A 22221-nucleotide genomic window follows, 5' to 3' on the forward strand; every position below is an offset into this window, starting at 1 on the left:
GGTGAAAAGAGAGAGAAGGAAAACAGGAAAGGAAAATCAATCAGCAATGGAGGAGCTGGAAAATATACAGGAAAAAGATGCAATAGGAGAAAAAGAGGAAGAGTGTCTGGAATATACAGGTTTACTTGGGGCATGCGCCTCAGATTTCTTTTTACCATTTACTATCAACGCAGCTGTAGTCTGTTGATCTCCACACACGCAGCTGTAATCGCCAGCGTCTGTCAAATCCAAATCCTGGATCATCAGCTCCACAAAGGGGCCTTCCTGTTTTATTTTGTATTTCTCACTTGGCTTGAGAACCTGATGCCCCTTTCTCCATTCGGCCGGGGCTGACTTGCTGAGTTTACACTGCAAAGCGACTGCCTCTCCCTCCGTAGCTTTCTTGTTCACCAGTTCTTCTTGGAAGAGGATAGGCAAGGCTGAAGGACGCAATACCAACAGAGACGGAATCAGAGCTAGAATGAAATGACCTGGACTTTTCCGTGAGCTACCAGACTGCAGCATATACATTTAGTTAAACATGCGTTACTGCTAGATGAATAGAGTGGTAAGTTTGGGGGGGGAGGGGGAGAACTCCTACAGTAAAGGAAAAGAAATGAGAGAAAACAGCACAGAACCTAGCTATGCTGCGTCAAAGCAAAAAAGCACAGGGAAATGTCCTTTAGCAGGGTGATTCATAGTCATCACAGAGCTAAGAACATGAAACCTCTCCAAGAAACCATACTGGCAGGTCCTCAGAAGATCAGAAAACACCGAGCGTCCAACACACGAAGTTTCAGGGAAGGGCTAAATGATAAACAGGGGTAGAACGTTTACCGTTCACTCGCAAAGCAGCTGTTGTCTTCTGGTCTTCGCACACGCAAGTGTAATTCCCAGCATCCGTCAATTCCAGATCCTGGATTACCAGCTCGGCAAAACGGCCTTCCTGTCTCATTTTGTATTTGCCGCTTGGCATCAGCACCTTCTCATCCTTCCTCCACTCGACCGAGTCAACCGCCTTGCTCAGCTCGCACTGCAGAGTGGCCGTTCCGCTCTCTGTGCCTTCCTCGTTCTTCAGTTCTTTTTTGAAACGAACTGGCAGGGCTGAGAGACGCACAATGAACAGGCATTGCAACTCAAAGCCTTACCCCAGCACCTCCGGTAAAAGGCTGAACTGTGATTTATCACGTAACTACCCAGGCCTTATTCCAACACTCTTATCCTCAAACACATCCTGCCATTTCTCTGGCTGGAAGAAAAAAACCCTTAAGTGAACTGTTCTTTGGGAATCAAAGCCTCTGATTTGGTTTGGATCACACATACTATTGACAAACTTATCCTCATCATTAAGGGTGCTAAGCCCTCCTTAACAGAAAATCCCAAAGTAACTTATGTTTCCATACTAATTCAATAAAACACACAAGCACGTCAGCAGCATTCATTTGAGAAAGGTCTCCGGGAAGACAGCACAACACACATACATGCAACACAGAGCACACTGAACGCTGATGCTGGATGGGGAATGGAGAAAGCAGTGACATGGTAACATGAAAAATAAGGATGAAAAAAGTAGAAGCGAGACATAAAGATAGGTGTTGTTAGGAACTACGCAGAAAGGAGGATGGAGGGGATGGACAAAAACGTTCCAGAGTTTCACGGGTCATTTCTGACTTTTTACCATTCACTGATAAGGCTGCTGTGGTTTTTTCGTTTCCCACTACACAAGTATAGTCTCCAGCATCCTTTGAGTCCAGATCGTGGATCAGCAGCTCAGCCACAGCACCCTCTCGTTTCATCCTGTACTTCTTACTTGGTCTGAGAACAGTGTGCCCCTTCCTCCACTCCACGGGGGCCTCCCTGCTCAGCTCGCAGCGTAGGCTGGCTGTCCCCCCTTCCAAAGCTTCCAAGCTCTTAAGATCTTCTTTGATGAGTGCACAGATGGCTGAGGGATGAAGCGTTCATTTTATTTAAGGGGCATCGGTACCAATCGGTTACCTCATAAGGGACTTAAACAGTGCCAAAAACAATTCCCTTGGTATACAGCTAATTAACTGCGACTCACCTGCACTTCCAGGACTTTAGTTGCATTTATATTAGCACACCATGAAATCAAGGGAAATAAAAACAAGATAATTATTTTACAATAATTTGATATCAAAGTAAGAACTCCTCTGTTGCCCAAATACTGTTGGTCACAGACACATGAAAAAAATGGCTCAGTAGCTGAAGGAAAGAACTGCACAGTCTTTAACAAAATAGCCGAGGCCATTCTTACCTCCTGGCTTAGAGCTCAGACAAGTGTCTCTGTCCAGAGCAGAAAACAGAATAGTTATTTCAGAAGCAAGGATAGATATTTTACCAGACCAGGAATATTTGATTGGCAGGACCTAGCAGGACCATGGCAAAAACAACAACAAATAGTCACAAGCCGGTATCTTATTCTTACCATGGATTTTGACTTGGGCTGTGGTCTGCTGGTCTCCAGTGTCACAGGTGTATCTTCCTGCATCTTCTGCCTCTGCATTATGAATCACCAGCTCCGCCACTGTCCCCTTCTGCTTCATTTCATATTTGGCACTTGCCTGGATCGTCTCTCCTCCCTTCTTCCATACCACAGGTGCGTCAGGTTTTGTGAGTTCACAGCGCAAAGAGACAGTTTTCCCCTCTTCCATTTCCGTGCTCTCCAGGGTTTGTTTGAAGAGGACAGGCACAGCTAGAGCACAGAAACACAGAGATCAGGTATGGCACGTACCTTCTCCTGTTCTTCTCCCGCTGTGCAATAAGCACTCCAGGGCAGCTGTCACTCCTTAAAACTAACACACTTCCAGCCAGTCCTCTTTCATAAGAGCAGAGCAGTGGGATAGGCAGCAGCAGAGAGTTTTCTTCCCAACCATGTCACTCTGTTTGGGAGCAGGAAGAAAACTCTCTCCCAGGTATTATCAGATCATTAGGGATTCCTTGGGGTATGAGAGAAGTTTCTCTTATCTTTTGTAGGGACTACTTCACGGTCCTCTGCGCATCCTCACCTATCAAATCCCCAGCCGCTGCAGGGCTCTGTGACAGTACTCATGCCCTCTCTCTCTCCTGCTTTCCTCTGTGGCATGTACTACTTTTCAAGGTCTCCAATTCTAATTCCAGTCTTAACCACAGCCATGTAAAATAGCTAATAGTTTGGGAACTCTGGCATGCAGCGTATAGAACACGAAACCTTAACATTTATTTCCACCTCAGTGGGAAGTTACAGGCCTAAAATCCCCAAAGTTACAGACCTAAAATCCCAGAAACATAATGTGAAACCACATTCAAGAAATACATAAATGTACTTACAAGTATACATATTATTGTTAAATTTTAACCATGAATTCACAGATGGCACTGCTGCAATAAAGAAGTGCTGTTTCTTTATAGCAACTCTATTACACAATGCATTAGGAAAGTGTTGCCACGTATCTAGTCTGCCTACCATTTACTTTCACCCGAGCAGTGGTCTTCAGTTCCCCAGCGCTGCAGGTATAGATCCCAGCGTCTACTGACTCGACATCTCGAATAATGAGTTCTGCCACAGTACCGTGCTGTTTAAACTCATACTTCTCGCTGGCATAGAGAACAGTGTCTCCCTTCATCCATTTCACTGGCATATCAGGTTTGCTGAGCTCACAGGTCAGCTTGACTTGTTTTCCTTCTTTAGCCTCTTCATTTTGGAGCTCTTGCTTGAAAAGAACAGGTTGCTCTGAAAGGGAATATTGCAAATGTTTAAGGAAATGCATGAGCTTGGAAATCACTTTTTCCCTTTTTGTTTCAACCCTTTTTGTTCAGATACAAAACTACAGAAACAAAAAAAAAAACTAGCAAGCAAACTAAACAGATTTTTTTTTACAATTCAGCACTCCACAGCAGCAAAAAAATGCTTAAGACCATATACTTTTTTCTTTTAACTACTATTCGGACTATTCAAGACATTGCCACTATTACTGTTGTTACTGTAAGCACTAGCGTTAAACACTGCTGTTGCTACTAATGACACAAACAGTATGGAATTGGTTTCAGCACTCCAAAGAATAGCGTGAAATTTCAGCCCTCAAAGATCTTAAGCAGTGGCCAGTTACTTAGTTATTTGAATTTTGATTCCCTGTGCCCTCAGCAGTGAAAGGAAAACAGAAATGGTGTAATATAACGCAGAGACTCTGCCAGGGCCCAGGCGTTAAGAGAAAATTTCCTCCTTCAGCTTCCACATATCATTCCGGGATGACAGCCAGATCCATGGAGCGAGGCAGAGAAGACACAGAACAACAAAGGTCAGTGCCATCAGCGAACCAACTTCTGGAGAAGCTCCTGGTGATACAATTCTCAGAAGTTGGTCAGGGATGGGAGACACTGAACTGAGTTGCGGATTGCTGGTTGGAACTGGACCACAGACACAAAAAGCTGCAAAACCTTACCGAGGCGATCTCATGCATAACACGGAGGACACAAAGAAACGACAAAGCATCTTCTGACACGACCAGTGGTACTAATTTCTCATTATGAGAACCAACAACATATTTTTAACAGACATGAAGGACAAGCTTAAAAACCAGCACAGAACAGACACAGAGAGGAAAGCAGAGCTGCCAGTGAAAGGGTCCCGGTGGAGATTCCCATTCAGGCTCTATCCCAGCCTGGGATTCCAGGCTTTAAGATGAGTTAGTGTAGAGCAGGCACTTATTGTGGAAGAGGAAGGAGGAAGAAACCTCTACTGAGGTCGTGAAAAGAAAGAACAGTTTCTTGCTGTCTTCTGCTGTCTTCTAGTACAGGCTTATGAACGCGCAAGTCTTCTCCCTGACCATCGCCGTGCCATCCTATCTCTGCTCAAGGAAAACCAGCGGAGGTATGCAGTGAACCATCCCCATACTATAATATTCCCATCTAAGGTCCAACAAACACACTGGCAGTTCTCCAGGATTACAAAACATTAATTCCCTAACTCTAGCTTTATTATACACCTAACACTATTCTTGAACATACACAGGTAAACATACGATGAGGCCTAATTTGTAGCATTTTTGCTCTTTTTTTCACCTATCCACATTATCTAGCAGTTATTTCTACTTATTCTAAACTCTCCTGCAGTTTTGATGCTTGAATTACCTTTAACAACCAAACTGGCGGATGTTTTCGTATCACCAGCTTCAAAAGTAATGACCCCCGAGTCCTTCAGTGAGAGTTTTTTCAAGGTTAGCAAGTGATATCCACCAGGCTGAGACTGGATGTCATTAAGTTCATTGGTATGGAGTGGGGTTTTATCCAAAAACCACTGCACTTTGCTATAGTCTACAGGAGAGATTCTGCATTTGAACATGGCAGATTCTCCTTCTAACACATTGACATCTTCCAGGTCTTCTGTTATTAGCACTTTCTGGCCTGAAAGGAACATAGATACATCTATTACTGGAATCTCCAGCTTCTAACATGAAAATTGGTACGGAAAATTCCAAGACTTCTTGCACGAGTATTTCATAACAACAACAACAACAACAACAACAGAATCATGATAAAGAAGTCTGAAATATAACTCTCTTGTTACTGAACAAAACAATTATTCACAGGAAGATAATATACATATTTACAGGACACACACCAAAATAGGATGAAGACAACTTCAAAATAATAAAACACGTATAGTAGAACAAGTACTCAGTACATTGTAAACCCAGTATTATAACCTTTCTCCTAAAGGAACTACCTGGAACAGGGACAAAGTGAGGCTCTGAGTGCCACTGTGTCCTAGACATCAGTGAGCCTATGAGAACTACCTCTGCTTATTGTATTTTTCTGGAGCAAATATAGCTTTCTCTCTATGGGATATGACCACTCAGCTCCCCACTTCTTTGAGCTCAGCCCGAACACAAACACAGTGGGAAATGGAGCGTCTGTCTGGGTGCAGCTTTAATAAAAGGAAATACAAAACAGCCCTGAAAAACTGTGTGTATGTGTGTATATATATACATATATATAATGTGTGTGGGTGTGTGTACATATAAAAGGTTATCACTGTACACAAAGACATACCTAATGCTGCTCCTAGTTACAAAACCAGTAGACGGAGTTTTTACTGAACCGTAAGTACGATGCTGCCATATTCTTCATGACTTATGTTTATTTTACATGTTACCTCTTCGAGCCAAATAATCTTGAGCTCTGTGACAGAGATGAGTGGTTTTTTCACCCAAAAAAGTAAGTGTCAGAAACCTCAAACCAAATTCAGACGGCTCAAATCCTGAGGCAACAAGGGGGATTAAGCACACCTCCTTGCTTCTCAAAGCTGCAGTGGCAGATGGTCAGAGGTGCAGGACTCAGCCTTAACCCCCAAGTCTTTAATAACTTCACAGCACGCTGCCACTGCAGCTCCGTGTGACTGTTCTCAGATTGTTCCTCCTATTCTCTTCATTGCTTCATCTATCTCATCTCAAGAGTTTCTCCCAAATGGGGCTGTGACGAGTGGACTGTGAGAAGCAGTAACAACCAAACTTCATTTATTCCCTGTACGTACTGCCCTGCCATCTGCACTGGCCACCTCACCCCTTCCTCAGTTTGTTTGCTGCATGTAACATCAAACAAAACCTGCTTGGGCTATGCTTTTCAGGTGGAGGCTGCAATTCGCCTCTAAGGCACAGAGGGATGCTAAAAACATACAACGAGCACCGGACCACTCATCTACTCATCGTCTTTGAGAGGCCACTACTGGAAAGGGGCATCAAGAGACATGGAGAAAAAAGCCTAGAGGCAGAATAAGTTTTCCCTTGTCCAGCAGCAGGCACCACGAATCTTATGAATCATATATCCAGAAAGAAACACCAGCACCTCCTCACATCAGCATTTTGTTTTTTAAATCAGACCTAAAGTATTCCCAGTGTAAACGCTTCAGATCAACAGGTTGCTCTGCAAGTGCAGTTCTCAGTGTTGCTAAGATTTTGCCCATACGTCCTGCACTGTATATACACACCATGAGTCAGATACAGCCAGGAATCAGTGGCCGTACGCTGAGAAATAGATCTGCCTACGCATAGGTGGCAGCATTTAGACATCTGGCCATGCAGCCACCCAGAAGCACTGGGCTAGTTTGTATAGTTCCTTCCCTCCCAGGGTGTTTTGCCCTCCGCATGTCTGTCAACACAGGTCATGCACAGAGCTGCTGGTGAGACCAGACTGCTGGAGTTTCAGAGATCTGGCATAAATGTACAAGTTCCACCAAGGTAACACTTCCTGCTGGAGAAACAGGCTGTATAGTCATGTTCCTCCCATTTTACCTTGTACGACTAGCTTCGCTCTGGACTGGGCATCCCCAATGTCGCAGGTGTAAGTGTCACTGTCATTTTTCTCCAAGTTATTTATGGTCAGCTGCAGGAGTTTGCCTTTCTGGGTGATCTCGTATTTCCTGCTTGCCCTGAGTTCTGCTATGCCTTTCCTCCAGACCACAGAGGATGCGGCTTTCTCACTCTGGCACACAAAAACTGCAACTCCATTTTCATTGACTTTCAGATCTGAAAGTTCCTTGACAAAGTAATTGGGTTTTTCTGCAGGAAGAAAATAGAAGAGAGAATTTGTTACCCAACAAGTCCTCAGCATAAACAGCGCAATCTTGACTCTCCTCTGTCCCCAACTAGTAGAATCACAGAAAACAGAGATGGAAAGGATCTCAGAAGATCACCAAGCCCACTTCCTGCCATAGGATGTACCAGGTAAAATATTATCAGATATCTGGAAAGCTTAATGACATTGTACAGGTGATCGTGAGATCTCATCTGGCAAGCTGCATATAATGTTTGATGCCCATATTCAAAAAAAATTAATACAAATTGACATTTTTGATTAGCTCATCAATTAATGCAAAAGATTCTTCAGGACCTAGAAGGTTTTTTTGCAGAATTTTTAAAAAAATTTTAATCCATAGAAATCTTTGAAAACCAAATTTGGTCCTGTTTAGGGAAACAGGAGAGAAGAACATCTCCCGCAGGTTGCAAATTTTTACCCCAACTTTTATACTTTCCAGCCCCTGCGTGCCCTTCTGCTGACCTTGCACCGTGATCCTGGCTTTCGTTTTTGAGACCTCTGTCTCACAGGTGTACTCCCCGCTGTCCTTGACTGTGGAGTCATGGATGATCAGAACGGCTTGTGTTCCCTCTTGCTGCAAGTCGTATTTCTGGCTTTTTCGGATTGCTTTGCCATCCTTGTACCACCGAATGCTTGCATCGGGTTTTGACAATTCGCAGCTCAGGCAGATGTCCTGCCCTGCTGCTGCTGTTTTATCCTCCAGTTGTTTTGTAACCTCTGTAGGTTTTTCTGAAGGAGAAAAGAGTCCTGAATAAAAATCTACAATCATGATCAATATAGGGAGTTTTGTTGTTTTTTCAACTAAAATATACAATAAATTTTCATGTTGCCCAATGAATGATTCAGGTTATGATGGGAACAGAGGGAAATAGAAGCGTTCTTGTTTAGTGCACATTCATTGCAGTTATGGGCTCTCAGTGAACAGTAGTGATCATTTATAGGAATTGCAGACTTGTCTGGATGGCATTCACATCAGAGGCTGTCGTTTTGTCTTTACTGGCATGTGCATTTAGGGTGCGATTTACCTCACCAAATGCAGACATCAACCGTATGGAGATATGTTGTGGAGGCAACCACTCCAGGTCCCCTTTATAGCCAGCAGTGATCTACTCAGTACAGGCAATGGTGTTCAGGCAACAGTTCATTCTGTCCTAAATATGTCCAACTGTGGCAGAGGAACCATGTCCGAAAGCTACCCATTTCTTCTCTCTGCTGGCTACCCAGGGAGCCTTGGGGGACTATTTCAGATGCACACATTCTAGGTAGCAGCTGTGTGTACAGTTAGATATGATGAAGACCATCCCTTCAGCTTAGACTTAAAGGATATTTGCATTTACAGTTATTTGAACAGATCATTCTTGGTCCATTATTAATGGAGCTAGAGGTAGAGAGAAGTGCACTTGCAACACTAATCAATGCATTCTGCAACTCTTCAAACATCTATAAAAAGTTTCAGCCTTTCGCTTGTTTTTCAGGGAAATTCTCAGTGCCTCTGGGCTCACAGGGAAGGTTGCTGTTCACTTCCATCACGTCAGGAGTTTGCCCTCATGGTTTACTGAGATACGCTATGAAAAGAAAACACTCAGACCCCATAATCAGTTTGATCTCATTACCTTTCACAACCAGAGAGGCCTTGGAGGTTAGACCACGGGCAGTGAAAACGACTTCTCCAGTATCAGCAACAGTCGCACTTTTGATATTGAGTGTATATTTCCGACCCATGTTAAATACTTCAAATTGCCCACCGCTTGCCACTTTGCTCCCATTCAGTGTCCAGTGGAAGTCATCGATGCTTTCATGGGACAAAATACACTCAAAAGTGCAATCTTCTCCCTCCTGGATTTCAGTATTCTTCAGCCGTTTGGTTATGCCAATGTTTAATTCTGGAAGGCAAAAAGTAGGTTAATACAATGATTATAACGAGAAAAGGCTTTAAAGACTGACATGAGTAGTGGTGTTATCATTTTTAGCTCATCTGGCTCGTTTATCTACAGGATTTGCAGGACAGCACTGCATTCCTTACTGATGCATTTGACGTGGGGAAGAGTTTTTCCGACACTTTCCCCTCAGAGTCACCGCAAGGCTATAGGAAAAGAACCATGTGAATCTCCTGGCTTCACTCTGGAATGACTGTGTGGAGAACAGCCTGCTCCGGGGAACAGAGTCAAGATTCAATAGGCTAGAGAGGGGAAAAGCTATCAGACCTAGGAAGCCTTTGGGATGCTGTGTGAAACAAAGGCTTTTGCCCATGCTGATCCGAGAAATGGGATGTTTGTGTTTGTTATTTTCTCACTGTCCAACCCCTCCTGGCGTTCAAAATGGACTGGAATTCAAAACTGGAATTCAAAAAATACCAAATAGGAGTTTGAAAGCCTTGAACACTCCTCCTTCCAACAGGCAGCCACAAGCATTAAAGGACCGGAGGAATTATTCGGGTCTTTAACAGACAATGTTCTAACTTTTACATTCCCACAACTGACTGAACTAATAGCTGAAACATGTGAAACACAAGGTTCTTTTATTTTAAGAAATTAGTAGCTCTTCTTGGGAGCATTTCTCCATTTTAGGGGTGTTCAGGAAAGAAACGTAATTGGCATGTTCTTGATATGTCCAGTGATTTTCATTAAAACACCAGGCACACTTACAAAAGAAGAATAACAAGGGGTGTTCAGACGTCATTGTGTTGTATAATAATTCTGGCAACACCGGTTTACAGTGGAGACCCTTGAGGCTCATGGAAGAATAGGTGTGAGACAAAGTGACCAAACCCATACGTATTCCCAGCGCCCCTCGACTGGCCACCATTGACTACAGTACTCACCCTGAACGCCAACCTTTGACTTGGCAACATCAGTGCCAATATCACACGTGTATAAACCTGCATCTGTCTTTTCGAGGTCACAGATAAGGAGGCACAGGGTCTTCCCAGACTGCGTCTGCTCATATTTGTTGCTAGAAGTGAGCTCCACACCATCCTTTTTCCAAAGGGGTTTGACCTTCTCTTTGGAGACTTCACATTCCAGTTTAACCACACCTCGCTCCTCACCAAAAACATCGTCCAAGGACTTCATGAAGACAGCAGGCTTCTCTGAAGGTTAACGGGAACAAAATAGAGAACAATCAGGATATTTAAGTTGAGACGTTTTCAGCTGCTACCAGGCATTTAAAGAGGGCTTAAGTAAACTCCTACCAGAGCAGATGACACCAGTACAGGACCTCTCATACCTCATGATTTGAATGAGTTTGGGGGAAAGCAGAATTCATTAATGGGAGGATACAGGGATCAGGAAAGGCCTCCTGCATGGCCATGGAGTGGGAGCGATATTCAGCACTGTAATCGTGGTGCAGTGCTGTAATTTATGACTGTGCAGCTATGAGACTGCGAGGACTCCTTTTTTCTCTACGTTGCAGCATCTCTCAGATACAGGGTCTTGGCATCCCATGGGAGATGTAGTCACAGAGAATAGGGCCGAGGGCAAGCATGAAGAGTCTTAGCGAAGGCCAGAGGGACAACTTCATACTTCTGAGGCACAGATACTCAACAAGACAGACTAGGTTTAAGGAAGCACAGAATCGCCGAGGTTGGAAGGGACCTCTGGAGATCATCTAGTCCAACCCCCCTGCTCAAGCAGGGTCACCTAGAGCACGTTGCACAGGATCGCGTCCAGGCAGGTTTTGAATATCTCCAGAGAAGGAGACTCCACAACCTCTCTGGGCAACCTGTGCCAGTGCTCTGCCACCCTCACAGTGAAGAAGTTTTTCCTCATGTTCAGATGGAATTGTCTGTGTTTCAGTTTGTGCCCGTTGCCTCGCGTCCTGTCGCTCGGCACCACTGAAAAGAGTCTGGTCCCATCCTCTCGACACCCTCCCTTCAGATACTTGTACACGTTGATAAGATCTCCTCTCAGCCTTCTCTTCTCCAGGCTGAACAGGCCCAGCTCTCTCAGCCTTTCCTCATAAGAGAGATGCTCCAGTCCCCTAATCATGTTTGTAGCCCTTCGCTGCACTTGCTCCAGTAGTGCCACATCCCTCTTGTACTGGGGAGCCCAGAACTGGACACAGCACTCCAGGTGTGGCCTCACCAGGGCTGAGTAGAGGGGCAGGATCACCTCCCTCGACCTGCTGGCAACACTCTTCCTGATGCAGCCCAGCATACCATTGGCCTTCTTGGCCACAAGGGCACGTTGCTGCCTCATGGTTAACCTGGTGTCCACCAATCACCCGCCGCTTCTTCCGGGCGTTCCGGCAAGGCACAGGGTCTGTTGTCCCAGGTACTTCTCTTGCAGCCATGCCCATCTCCTCCTCATCCTGGAGGGCACTAAACCTGTTCTTCAGCTTCAGGTCTTCGGGAGGAGTAGGAGCCTTTCTCCTCCCACGAGCAGTGACCAGTTTCCAGCCTTCTTCTACGATGTTATGATGTACCGTTTCACACGGCACAGAGCCCTCCGGCAACTCCACTGCTGTGGGGGGTTGGGACTCCCGAAGCTGCACAGTCTCCAAAAATACCCTGTCTATCACTTGCTCCGCTTCTCGGATGCTGCGCAGCCTACTGACCTCCTCCCGTAACTCCCTTAGCTGACGACACAGCTCGCCAACAGCAGCACACCTCCTGCAGGAGAGCTGGCTGCCAGCCCAGGCCTCCCGGAGAGGCCCCAAGCACTCCCTGCGGCCTGAGACCTGGAGGGCTGCATCTGCCGTCAGAGGGTCAGTCTGGGTCCCAGCCTCTGACACAGCAACTCCAACAGCCACTGGGGAACGCGCTGTGCGGCGTGTCACGACCATACTTGAGGAAGCGTACACCACAGGGAACAGAAACGAAGGTACCTTCGCGCGTCCCTTCTGCGCAAACTGCTGCGTCTCTTTGCTGCCTCTGTTCACTGCGCTCTGGGAGCTGTGCTTTAGGCCTGGCTCTTATATAGGCCTCTCCCTAGCACTGGCTGAGAGGGTGCTTGACCGCCCTAATCAAGGGCCACCGGGACCAAAGGCCCCAACTCCCTCTGGTCAGGGGCAACCAAGAGAGCTCGTTAGCAGCAGCCACTCCTAGCTAGAGCTTTTCCCAGGAGAAGTCAAGGCCTCCTGCAGTTGTCCTTGCCTAGCTTCCCCTTTCCTCTTCACAGCAATCACCTTCTAGTTCTAGTTCCTCGGGGGTCCTCAGAAAGCCCACAACTTCCAGCAAGATCCTCAGGTTCTAGTCAGAGCCCAAACACTGCTGCGTCTGTTCGCTGCCTCTGGGAGCTGCGTTCTGGGAGCACTTGCGTGCATAATGCCACAGAAGCAGAGAAGGTTCATTAGGGATGTCCTCTCTCCTCGCAGCAGTCTAAAACTGAAAAGGGTTCAGGTAGTTGTAAGAAAAATGCGTGAAGGGAAGTAATTGGGATGTAGCTCTTCCAAAGCTGGACAGCCAGCACTGCCATTTCATGAAGCAGAATTCACCAGAGTGGGCAGCGGCAATAAAAGGACATGCTGTACACTCTCTCTTAAACATTTTGCCTCTCGTCTCTTTGCTTTGTTGCTTCCCTTTATAAAATTTAACATATATTTGATCCAGAAGACATTTGTTCTTTGTGTATAGAGGCAAAAATTTTGACCAGATATCAGAGACAGCAGGAAGAGCAAATCCTTCGGGCTCTCTGAGTGGACAGGGTGAATTACTTGAGCATTACTTGAGCATGCATGTACACGTGTGTGGCAAAAGAAAATGCATTCACTGAAACTCTGATAAGAGAGTTCTACCTAAAGTTTTTAACATCCCTAAAATAATTCACATGACTTACTCAGCTGATGCACGAGAATGTGTTAAAGCACAGTAACTCAGCTGTGTGATGAAGCTCTAAGACATATTAAGGACAGTAACGAAGTGTGTTCTTATTGTCTAATCCATCTAACTCGGAACAGATGCATTGAAAGGTATGTGCTACCCTTAAAGCTACACTGAAGTTCAGCTCCTTGCAATCAAAATCTTTAGTAATAACACTATATAGACAATATACTACTGAAGAGAGCTACAAGTAAAGGAAATTGCCCTTGAAACTGTCCATACAACAAGTAAAAGGACGATGATAATTTATGGAAAATTTTGGCAGGACACCAAAACAATTTTCCTTAGAAAAATCGTCAGCTATAGTAGAAACTTACACTGGAAGAAAGCAACTGAACCCTTATTACTTCGCCCCAGAGAGGTGAAGCTTAGAGGCAGGACCGCGGCATGGGTATGGTAAATAACACCATAGCCTCCCTTCCATCTCTTGTTTGCTTTCAGAAGGAACGTGGTCATGACTCACCTATCACCTTCAGACACACACTCTCTGACACCTTGTCTGACTTCATCATCACTGTGCCAGCATCCTCAGGCTTGACTTGCTTCATGGTCAGCGTGTAGCAATTGCCAACACTCTTGATGTCATTGAAATTGTTGGTATAGAGGAGGTTGCCATTCAGGAACCATTCCACATCCTCGTCATCGTGGGACAGTTCGCATGAGAAGACGGCAGAACTCTCTTCTTCAATTTCCACATCCTGCAGGTGTTTGATTATTTCGACATTGCGGGCTGTAGGAAACCAAAATGCACCATCATCAGTGTTATCATGAATCAGTACTCTTTCCACAGCTAGATTTCATAGTGTTGAGAGTTTATTAGACGGTCTAGTCTGATCTCCTGTGCATCACAGCTCATTACATTTCACAGTCCAGCAAAAAAGCATCCACTACAAAAGACTATGCTGCCCGGCCCCCTCTATTCTCTTTTCCACATAAAACGGTTCTTTTTTTTTAAATTTAAAAATAAATAATTCTTTCTAAAATGCTAACAACATTACAGTGACCTCGAAATATCCCACAGAGCTCCAAGTCCCTGCGTGCTAGTCACTGAACGCACGTATACACGTTATAACTAAATTGTCTCTGACTCTGCCACCAGTGAAATAGTTACGGAGGATGAGGGGAAGACTATGTTTTCAGTCACAAGTAGATAGCATAAAGAGATTAAGCAATTTGCTCAGGTTTAAGGAGAAACAAGAACTGAATTATTTTCTTTTCCAGTCACTGGCCACAGGTTTGTCTTTGCAATTACTCTATTTAAAAAATGCTGTTTTTCATAGGACCGACTGACTCAGGAGGCTTTGGGAATATTAAATCATTTGGTCATTTGAATGAATCTCTTCTAGGCCAAACTATTAGCAAGAGATGCTCAATGGACTTCTGGAAACGATGCTGAGGCTTACCTACAAGTCTTGTGGAAAGTGACACTATGATCATCTTTCCTTATAGCTTTTCCAGAGGTCAAAAACTGGCTAAACAATACTGCCATACCAGGATGAGGCAGAACACCATTAGGATTAATAAACATATAGCGGTGATAAAAGATACCACTGTGGTCAGCGAATGACTACAGTGGTCTGAATGAAAACCACAAGCATTTGCATCAAAACCAGAGGCCTGTAGCAGCTCAAAAAAAAAAAAAAAAAAAAGAACATTTTTAGCTAGAATTACCAGAGTGTACTAGTTCCTAGCATGAAATGGAAAATAAAGTCTTGAGAAAGAATCTTGAGATAAAGAAAGCCTTGAGACTAATAAATAAAGTCTTGAGAAAGATGCCTGAACTTCTGTCTACTGCCAAAACCTCTCCCAAATACTGCCTTTCCACACACATAATCCCTTTGACAGGTAAGTGCTGGACTTCAGGATCTTGGAATATCAGCACAGTGCACATCAGAAATAGTCAGTGCACTTAAAACATTACATTCATATAAAATTAGAAGAGAACTGTGGGAATCGACCACAATTCAAGAAGAGAAACGTAGAGCGAAATACTAAATCAGAAAGGACATGCAACAGGCCAGCCTGCTTGCTGCAAACTGCTCGTACCTTCAACGGTCAGCATGGCTTCGGTCTCTGCGTTTCCCGCCCTGCACATGTACACACCAGCATCCTCAGGCTTCACCTTGAGAATCTTGAGCTCTGCTGAATGCTTCTCCCGCTTGATTTTGTACTTCTCAGAGGGCTCAATGGCTGTTTGGCCCTTGAACCATTTCACAACCTTTGGAGAAGGCTTGAAGTCACATGATAGGATGACTGAACGACGTTCCAAAACTATCTTATCTTCCATCTTCCTGGTGATCTGTATATTGCAATCTGCAAAGCAGGGTTGGAAAAGAAGAACGGATGAGGGCAAGCTGAAGAAAAGTTTCAAATCTCTATTTCATGTCAATTAATACAAAGGCCACTGTTTTGGGACCGTTCAGATGATGCTACAAGTTCCTGTCACAGGGCTGATTTGCTGAGAGGCCAGTTTGAAGCTACAGGGACATGATAATCTATAGGGAATGCTGCTGCTGATACTTCTATAAGAAAATACTGTATATTAACTATCAAATGCATGGTCAAGTTCTCGTTCTGTGTTTATTCAGCTTCTCTCTAATTGAGGACTTTATTCAAATAGGAATGAATTAAAGTCAAAACAAGAACTTCAGGAGGTGACTGGAGATATTTACCACGGTGACAGCAGAAGACAGAAAGACTTTAAGCTTTGTCTCAGATCAAATCAATGACAAAATGGATTCAGTAAATGTGCTATCAAACATTTCTAGTTCAGAAATGGGACAAAAGAAACTCTCCTGGCAAATTTAATCTGCTCTGAATACTTTGGTATAGTTAATAATAATAATAATAATAAAAGCAGAAACCACTTTTAGTGAGTAAAAATTAGAAATAATAGAGCAAGGAACAAAAAGATAGCACTCAACTGAATTATGACTGCTCCCTTTAAGGAGCAAACTCTTTAAGGTATTTCTTCCTTGATTTTTACGGTGATTTGATTTTAGAGGTATTAATAAACTTACAAATTCTATATTTTTTAATGCTACAATTTAGAATATTATAAAAAACATCAACCAAAAGTCTCAAAAGTCAATTCCCTGCTACCTGAGGCACTTCTTTTGTCTTTAATTTTATGGTATCTTATTGTGACTCAACTAGTCTTAGCTCAAGAGATTTGAAAACCAAGCACATCAAACTCATCATCTAATCTAAGACACCTCCTGAGACACTGTCGTCTCATTTAGAGCATCCGACATTGCGTCCAACAACCAGCTGGGGACTAAGCAGATCGTCCAGGTATACATACATTTCCAAGCCCCCAAGCAGTGAAGCGTGCACATTAAACAGTAAGCCTGAACAATTATTTTCCAGGGACGGGGAGAAGGAGGGATCTCTCATGATCTAATTCAAACTAGGACATATTACCTCTGACAAGCAGGTTTGCTGTGGATTTTGATTTGCCAATTGAGAACTGAATGGTGCCTGTCATATCAGCAGAGGTTTTCAGCAGGGCCAGCCGGTGGATGGTGCCTTCTTGCTGCATGATAATGTTTCTGCTAGCCTGCAAGACTTCTCCACACAGAGACCATTTCGGGGGTTTCACAGATGGAATGGATATCTCACATTCAAATCTGGCTTCTTCAGGCTCAGTCACATCCTCATCACACAACTCCTTTACAATACTAATGGATTGCTCTGGATGAAGGAGGGAACAAGAGAAAAAGGGGATTTAGGAGTCGTGAAAGGACTCTTTCATGATCATCCTGCATGCTCATATCATCTTTACTTCACTTGAATACTGCACTTATCACCTCAATAAGCCTTAAAACATCCATTTTTAGATAAAGAAACATATAGGGCTGGTCACAGATCAGACTGTAAGACTGTGACACAGCATCCAGAGAATCCAGATCTCCTGATTCCCCGTCCTATTTGTAAAACAGAATGCCACCTTCCTATCCTGATATCAAACACGAGGCATTAGAAGATGGAATAGAAAGTTCACTGAAATGCAGATGTTGATAACAAGAAAGTCTTTGGTTAGCTACAGCAACATTTCTCTGAACAACAGACTTTCTCCAGTACATCTGGTAAAGTTCTCCGGAACAGGAATTTCATCACTTTTCTTAGGTACTATATATTCATTTTTCAGGATGTTCCTGCTCTCATAATTCTAAAAGGAAGCAATACCAATGGACTTCAGAAAAAAAATCACCACTTAATTAAAATACTTTTAATTAGTGCCTGTTTTAGGGTAAGTGAAGAAGGCTTTCTGGACCAACCAATTTTTCTTCCAATGTATCCTGGAGGGAAAAAATGGTTTACTACCTTCAACAAAGAAGTGAGCACTGCTTTTGTCATCGAAGGCATCGCAAGTGTACGTGTCCTCATCTTCATAATCTGCATCATTGATGATGAGTTTCCGATAGACACCATCGCTGACAATTTCATATTTGTCACCAGGGTGAATTTCAACATCCTTCTTATACCATCTGACTTTGGCACTTGCACGAGACACTTGGCACTCTAGGAATCCACGGTGCTTTTCAAGAGCAATCTTATCTCGCAAAGGCCTCACAATTTTTACAGGCAGCTCTAAAAGGAATTAAAAAATACGCAATAGTCAGTGCAGTTGTACTGAAGGCTGCCAAATGAAAACTCATTAGCAATATTTCTTTTCCGATCAGTTATTTGGATGATGGCAGGAATCCCCACTTTATCAAGCCCTGAACTAACACACAGTAAGTAAAGAGCTCAGGAAAGGAAGTCTTTGTTATCTCTGTTTTACCACTTGGAGGGCTGAGCTGCAGAGACACTTTTATTCAACATTACACGGCAGTGCTGCAGCAAAGCCAGGGACTGATCTCAGATTTCCTGGGTTGTTCTTCAGTGTATTAATCTAAAAGTGTTTGTTCTCTCTCTTTTTATTACGCTAAGTTAAACACAAAAAATGCTGTATTCTATTTAAACATAAAAAAGAGAGAATGCAAGAGAAAGTCAAACTGCAGTGTTTTCCCTCAGACTTTAAACATGACTCTTAATGTCTAAAGATAGAAAAACACCATCTCCTTTCTGATAAAATAAATTCTGTGTTATTTAGCCAAAGGAAATCCCCAACAGTGAGGCTGATATTTCATACGCAGAAAGGTAGGTAAGAGTTCTTCTTTCCCTGAAAACTCTAGGTGATGCTCAATTTTCTTTCCATTAAAAGTGAGGGAAATTGCTTAGTTTGTAACAAGAGACAGTTTAAGCACCATTGTCATCAAAAGTACAATTACCTTTCACTGTAAGGTGGGCACAAGATTCTGCCTTTTCCGCTACAAATTTGATCTCTGCGGCGTCCTCGACTTGGACACGCATGTAAGTCAGCGAATAGGTCTTTCCTGAGAACAGACACACAAGCACATGTATCCTCCTCTGAGGAAGCCACGTCATCCTCCGAGGCATGCTGCGAGCTCGAGCACTGCCCGTCTGGTTTCAGTGCATCACCACCTGTTTTCACGGCAGCGAGGCTGACCGCTTCCTCTAAGCCCGCATCAAAGAGTAACCGAGCCTCTGCTCCACCAAGGATGGACTGACTGTGGTTGCCACCAACTGGAAAGTACTTGAAACAGAGGGACCCCTCCCACTGTCAGCAAATACAAATTCCTGTGCCTTAGAGGGATCGAACTGACCGACCAGGAGCCTTTTTCTTTTCTTGTGCACACACTAATTATTTATTTAATGTCAGGTTTCCCTTCATTAAAGCTCCCACTGCGTCAGAGGTCCAGCTTAGCTGCAGCCCTAAAACATAGGACAACTCCCTGCTGGACCTTCTTAACTGGATTTTGAAGGTCAGCCCTTTGTGCTTAGCATCCAACACCAAAAGTTCTTTTCTCAGTGTTTTCCAGCACCCACCCCAATCCCCTCCACTCAAAAATGACACCCCCCTTTTACTCCCTACCATCTTGACGCATTTTAATATTGTCAGCAGCCTTCAGCTTGTTGTCATCTTTGTACCACTGGGTTTGGACCTCATCGTGTGAAATCTCACAGACAAAAGAGGCACTCTCGTATTCATTCACTTCCACGTCTTCCAGTGGCTTAATAATCTTGATATCTCGGGCTGTGAAATAGTGACAAATATTTATTGTGGCATGTCCATAACTGAGTGCAGCATGTTTAACTTCTGCACGCTTGCTTGGAAAAATGGGATAACAACTTGTGTTTTATTCTAAACCAACTTCCTTTCCCGGATGGTTTCTCTCTGCAACACAGTAAATACATTTTACCCTTGAATCTGCAGGTAGAGTTACCAGCTACAGTGGAGCTTGCTGCAACAGGATTTTGGGGATGCCAGAACTTATATGGGTTTTAAAAGAAATTAAACACATTCATGGAAGATAATCACCAAGGAAAATTAAACACAAGCCTCCAACCTCTGGTGTTACTGTAAACCTTATGCTTTCTCCTAGGCATCTACCACGGGCCACTACTGGGAACTGGTTGCTGGGCTGATGGTTGAAGCTGCTCTTCTGTTATCTTCTTAAAAACAGCAACTGCACTTTTCATAGAGCAGAGAGTGGCAGATAACTGGATATGGGGTTTAAAGCAGCTCGGGATGTTTTAGCGCAATCGCTTTGAGGTTTTATCTGCCCTCGGCAGCATGGTTTCGGTCCTTCTCTGCATGCTGCCCTCTCACACCTTCTCCGGTGTACCTGGATCTCCTAGGGCCACAGAGACCTCAGCCAGGTGTTGTACAGCATGAGATGCTTTGCTTCAGAGCGCCTTCAGCTGGGCATGATCCCCTTTAACTCCACAGCCCTGCACTTACTTGTGTCAGAACCGATCCAGCCTCTGTTTGTTACTGCAGCCCTCCCCTTTCGGAAAGGAAGGCCCTGATAAACCCTGGATCAGCAACGGACGTAAACCAGACAGCACTCAAACAGCAACCCATCCCAACCACAAAGGCAGGGAGAAAAAGGGAGTTTAGCAGAGCAATGGAACAGGACAGGACATTCATGAAGATACTGCTCACGCTGTACCCAAGTGGCCACAGGAGGACAGCATCTAGTAAGGAATAGGAAAGAGCTGGTCTATATTTTCAGATGTCTCCCTGGAAAGTAACATCTGCCAGGGAATACCAGACCTATCCATTCAGGAACTGGCCTTCAGCACTGGCTTGTCTCTGGCGCTTCAGAGGCTGGTGAGAAAATCCATCTGGTGCCTAAACAGCTGCACAGCACAGTACACAGAGGGAAAAGTGTCTTGAGCATAAAGCAGAGATGCAGTAAGAAATCGTGACACTTTCCTACTCTACCTTAGCATTTACAGCATAAAAACTGGGGCAGATCTTGAGATCATACCCAGAGCTTGTCCAGTTCCTACTCAGGTGTGACAGTGGCAGAGGCTGAACCAAACTGTGTGCATGCCAGCCCTCGGATCCCTGCTTTGTGCCAGGCCGTCTATTATTTGTTAACTTGCCAATCTAGAAACAACTTAAAACCAGAGAGTAGAACACAGGACAAATGTAAAACTCCGTTAGCATCTCTTCCAAAAACACTCATCCAGGGATAAAACAAGCACAGGACAGTTCTGTCAATATTTTCGCACTAGGAAGAGAACGTTACTCAGAACGAGTAACAGAGAAATGCACAAACTGCCCATGAAGCATTTCTTGCTGTGAAGCCGAATATTGCATTAGGGGTCATTTCCTCATTCAGTCAAACATACCGTGAACCTGTAGCGTAGCTGACGTCTTGTCGTCAGCTGCTTCACATACATATGTTCCTTGGTCTTCATATTCGCACTTGTGAATAATAAGGCTTCTCTTAGTTCCCTGGGAAATAACCCCCACGTTTTTACTTTGCTGAAGCTGCTTCCCATCCTAGAAGGGAAAAGGCCAAACCAAATCACCATCAGCTATTCCATGTCTGCGCTGAGCAAAGCAAGCATTCAGATCTTTGCCTAATTCACCTGTCTCAAGGGACTTAGTGGGATTGTGCTTAACGTAACTTCAGCATATGCCAAAATTTAAGCATGGTGCAAATTTTTCAAGAACCACGAATGGTTAGAGAACATGCATCAATTATTGGTTGATCTGAAATACCTGTTTGCAGGCTCACGGCACTGTACAGGGTTGGCAATTAGCCCCTTAAGACATTACTTTGAAGAAATGCTATTATCTCCACTCAAACAAAGAATCAGCTGAGCTACAAGGAAGGTACGTGTAATGCCTGAGCTCATCTCCAGACTGTCAGGTGCAAAAGGAATCAAGGCTTCACCTTAAACCTCAATTCCCAACTTGGCTAAAAATCCTGGGTGAGAACTGCTACGTGTGAAGTGAATCCCAAGACTGTGCTTCTGTCGACAGCAGGCCTCCCACTCTGTGCAACAACAGTTCAGGAGTTCACTATAAATTCAAGAGGAGCTTAACTTTTAACCTGATAAATGCACTCAAAATGATCTGGTAAATAAATAACCCACAGAGAGATAAACTGTGCAAGTAAAGGAATATAAGGACAAGAGAGCCACATTAAGAGCTAAATAGCAAAGGCTCAGCCCCACGTCTCTTGGAAGTGAAATAAAAGGCTCTCATTGACTTCCAGGGACATTAGAAGTGAAAATGTCACCGTCCATTAAGTGCTGTACCTTGAACCACTTAACATCCACATTGGGCCTGGACAGCTCACACTCAAATGTGACCTTGTCCTTCTGAGTTACACTCATGCTTGACAAAGGCTTGCTGATTTTCACAGGCAGTTCTGCAAAAAGAAAAGGAAGTCCAGTTAATGGCGAATTAGATTTGCTAGAAGCATCTGGCACAAGGAATAACAGCCTATCTTACATGCTTAACG

The 22221-nt window shown here is 44.1% G+C and overlaps 1 protein-coding gene across 1 annotated transcript in view; it reads right to left on the reverse strand.

The window, feature by feature from the left end:
* The window catches only part of LOC106483823 (obscurin-like), a 177615-nt gene that overhangs the window by 103944 nt on the left and 51450 nt on the right, over positions 1-22221 (reverse strand). The window contains exons 20-37 of the mRNA XM_067292221.1: positions 22016-22128; positions 21098-21251; positions 19329-19490; positions 18664-18768; positions 17714-17980; positions 16811-17080; positions 15434-15700; positions 13851-14117; positions 10391-10657; positions 9183-9452; positions 8032-8298; positions 7266-7532; positions 5107-5379; positions 3443-3709; positions 2426-2692; positions 1658-1921; positions 817-1083; positions 156-419 (exon numbers count right to left, since the gene is read on the reverse strand). Coding sequence (XP_067148322.1) covers positions 156-419; positions 817-1083; positions 1658-1921; positions 2426-2692; positions 3443-3709; positions 5107-5379; positions 7266-7532; positions 8032-8298; positions 9183-9452; positions 10391-10657; positions 13851-14117; positions 15434-15700; positions 16811-17080; positions 17714-17980; positions 18664-18768; positions 19329-19490; positions 21098-21251; positions 22016-22128 — 4278 coding nt within the window. The remainder of the gene's footprint in view (positions 1-155; positions 420-816; positions 1084-1657; positions 1922-2425; positions 2693-3442; positions 3710-5106; positions 5380-7265; positions 7533-8031; positions 8299-9182; positions 9453-10390; positions 10658-13850; positions 14118-15433; positions 15701-16810; positions 17081-17713; positions 17981-18663; positions 18769-19328; positions 19491-21097; positions 21252-22015; positions 22129-22221) is intronic.

The sequence above is a fragment of the Apteryx mantelli genome, chromosome 2 (assembly GCF_036417845.1).
Source record: "Apteryx mantelli isolate bAptMan1 chromosome 2, bAptMan1.hap1, whole genome shotgun sequence".
In the NCBI taxonomy this organism is placed as follows: domain Eukaryota; kingdom Metazoa; phylum Chordata; class Aves; order Apterygiformes; family Apterygidae; genus Apteryx; species Apteryx mantelli.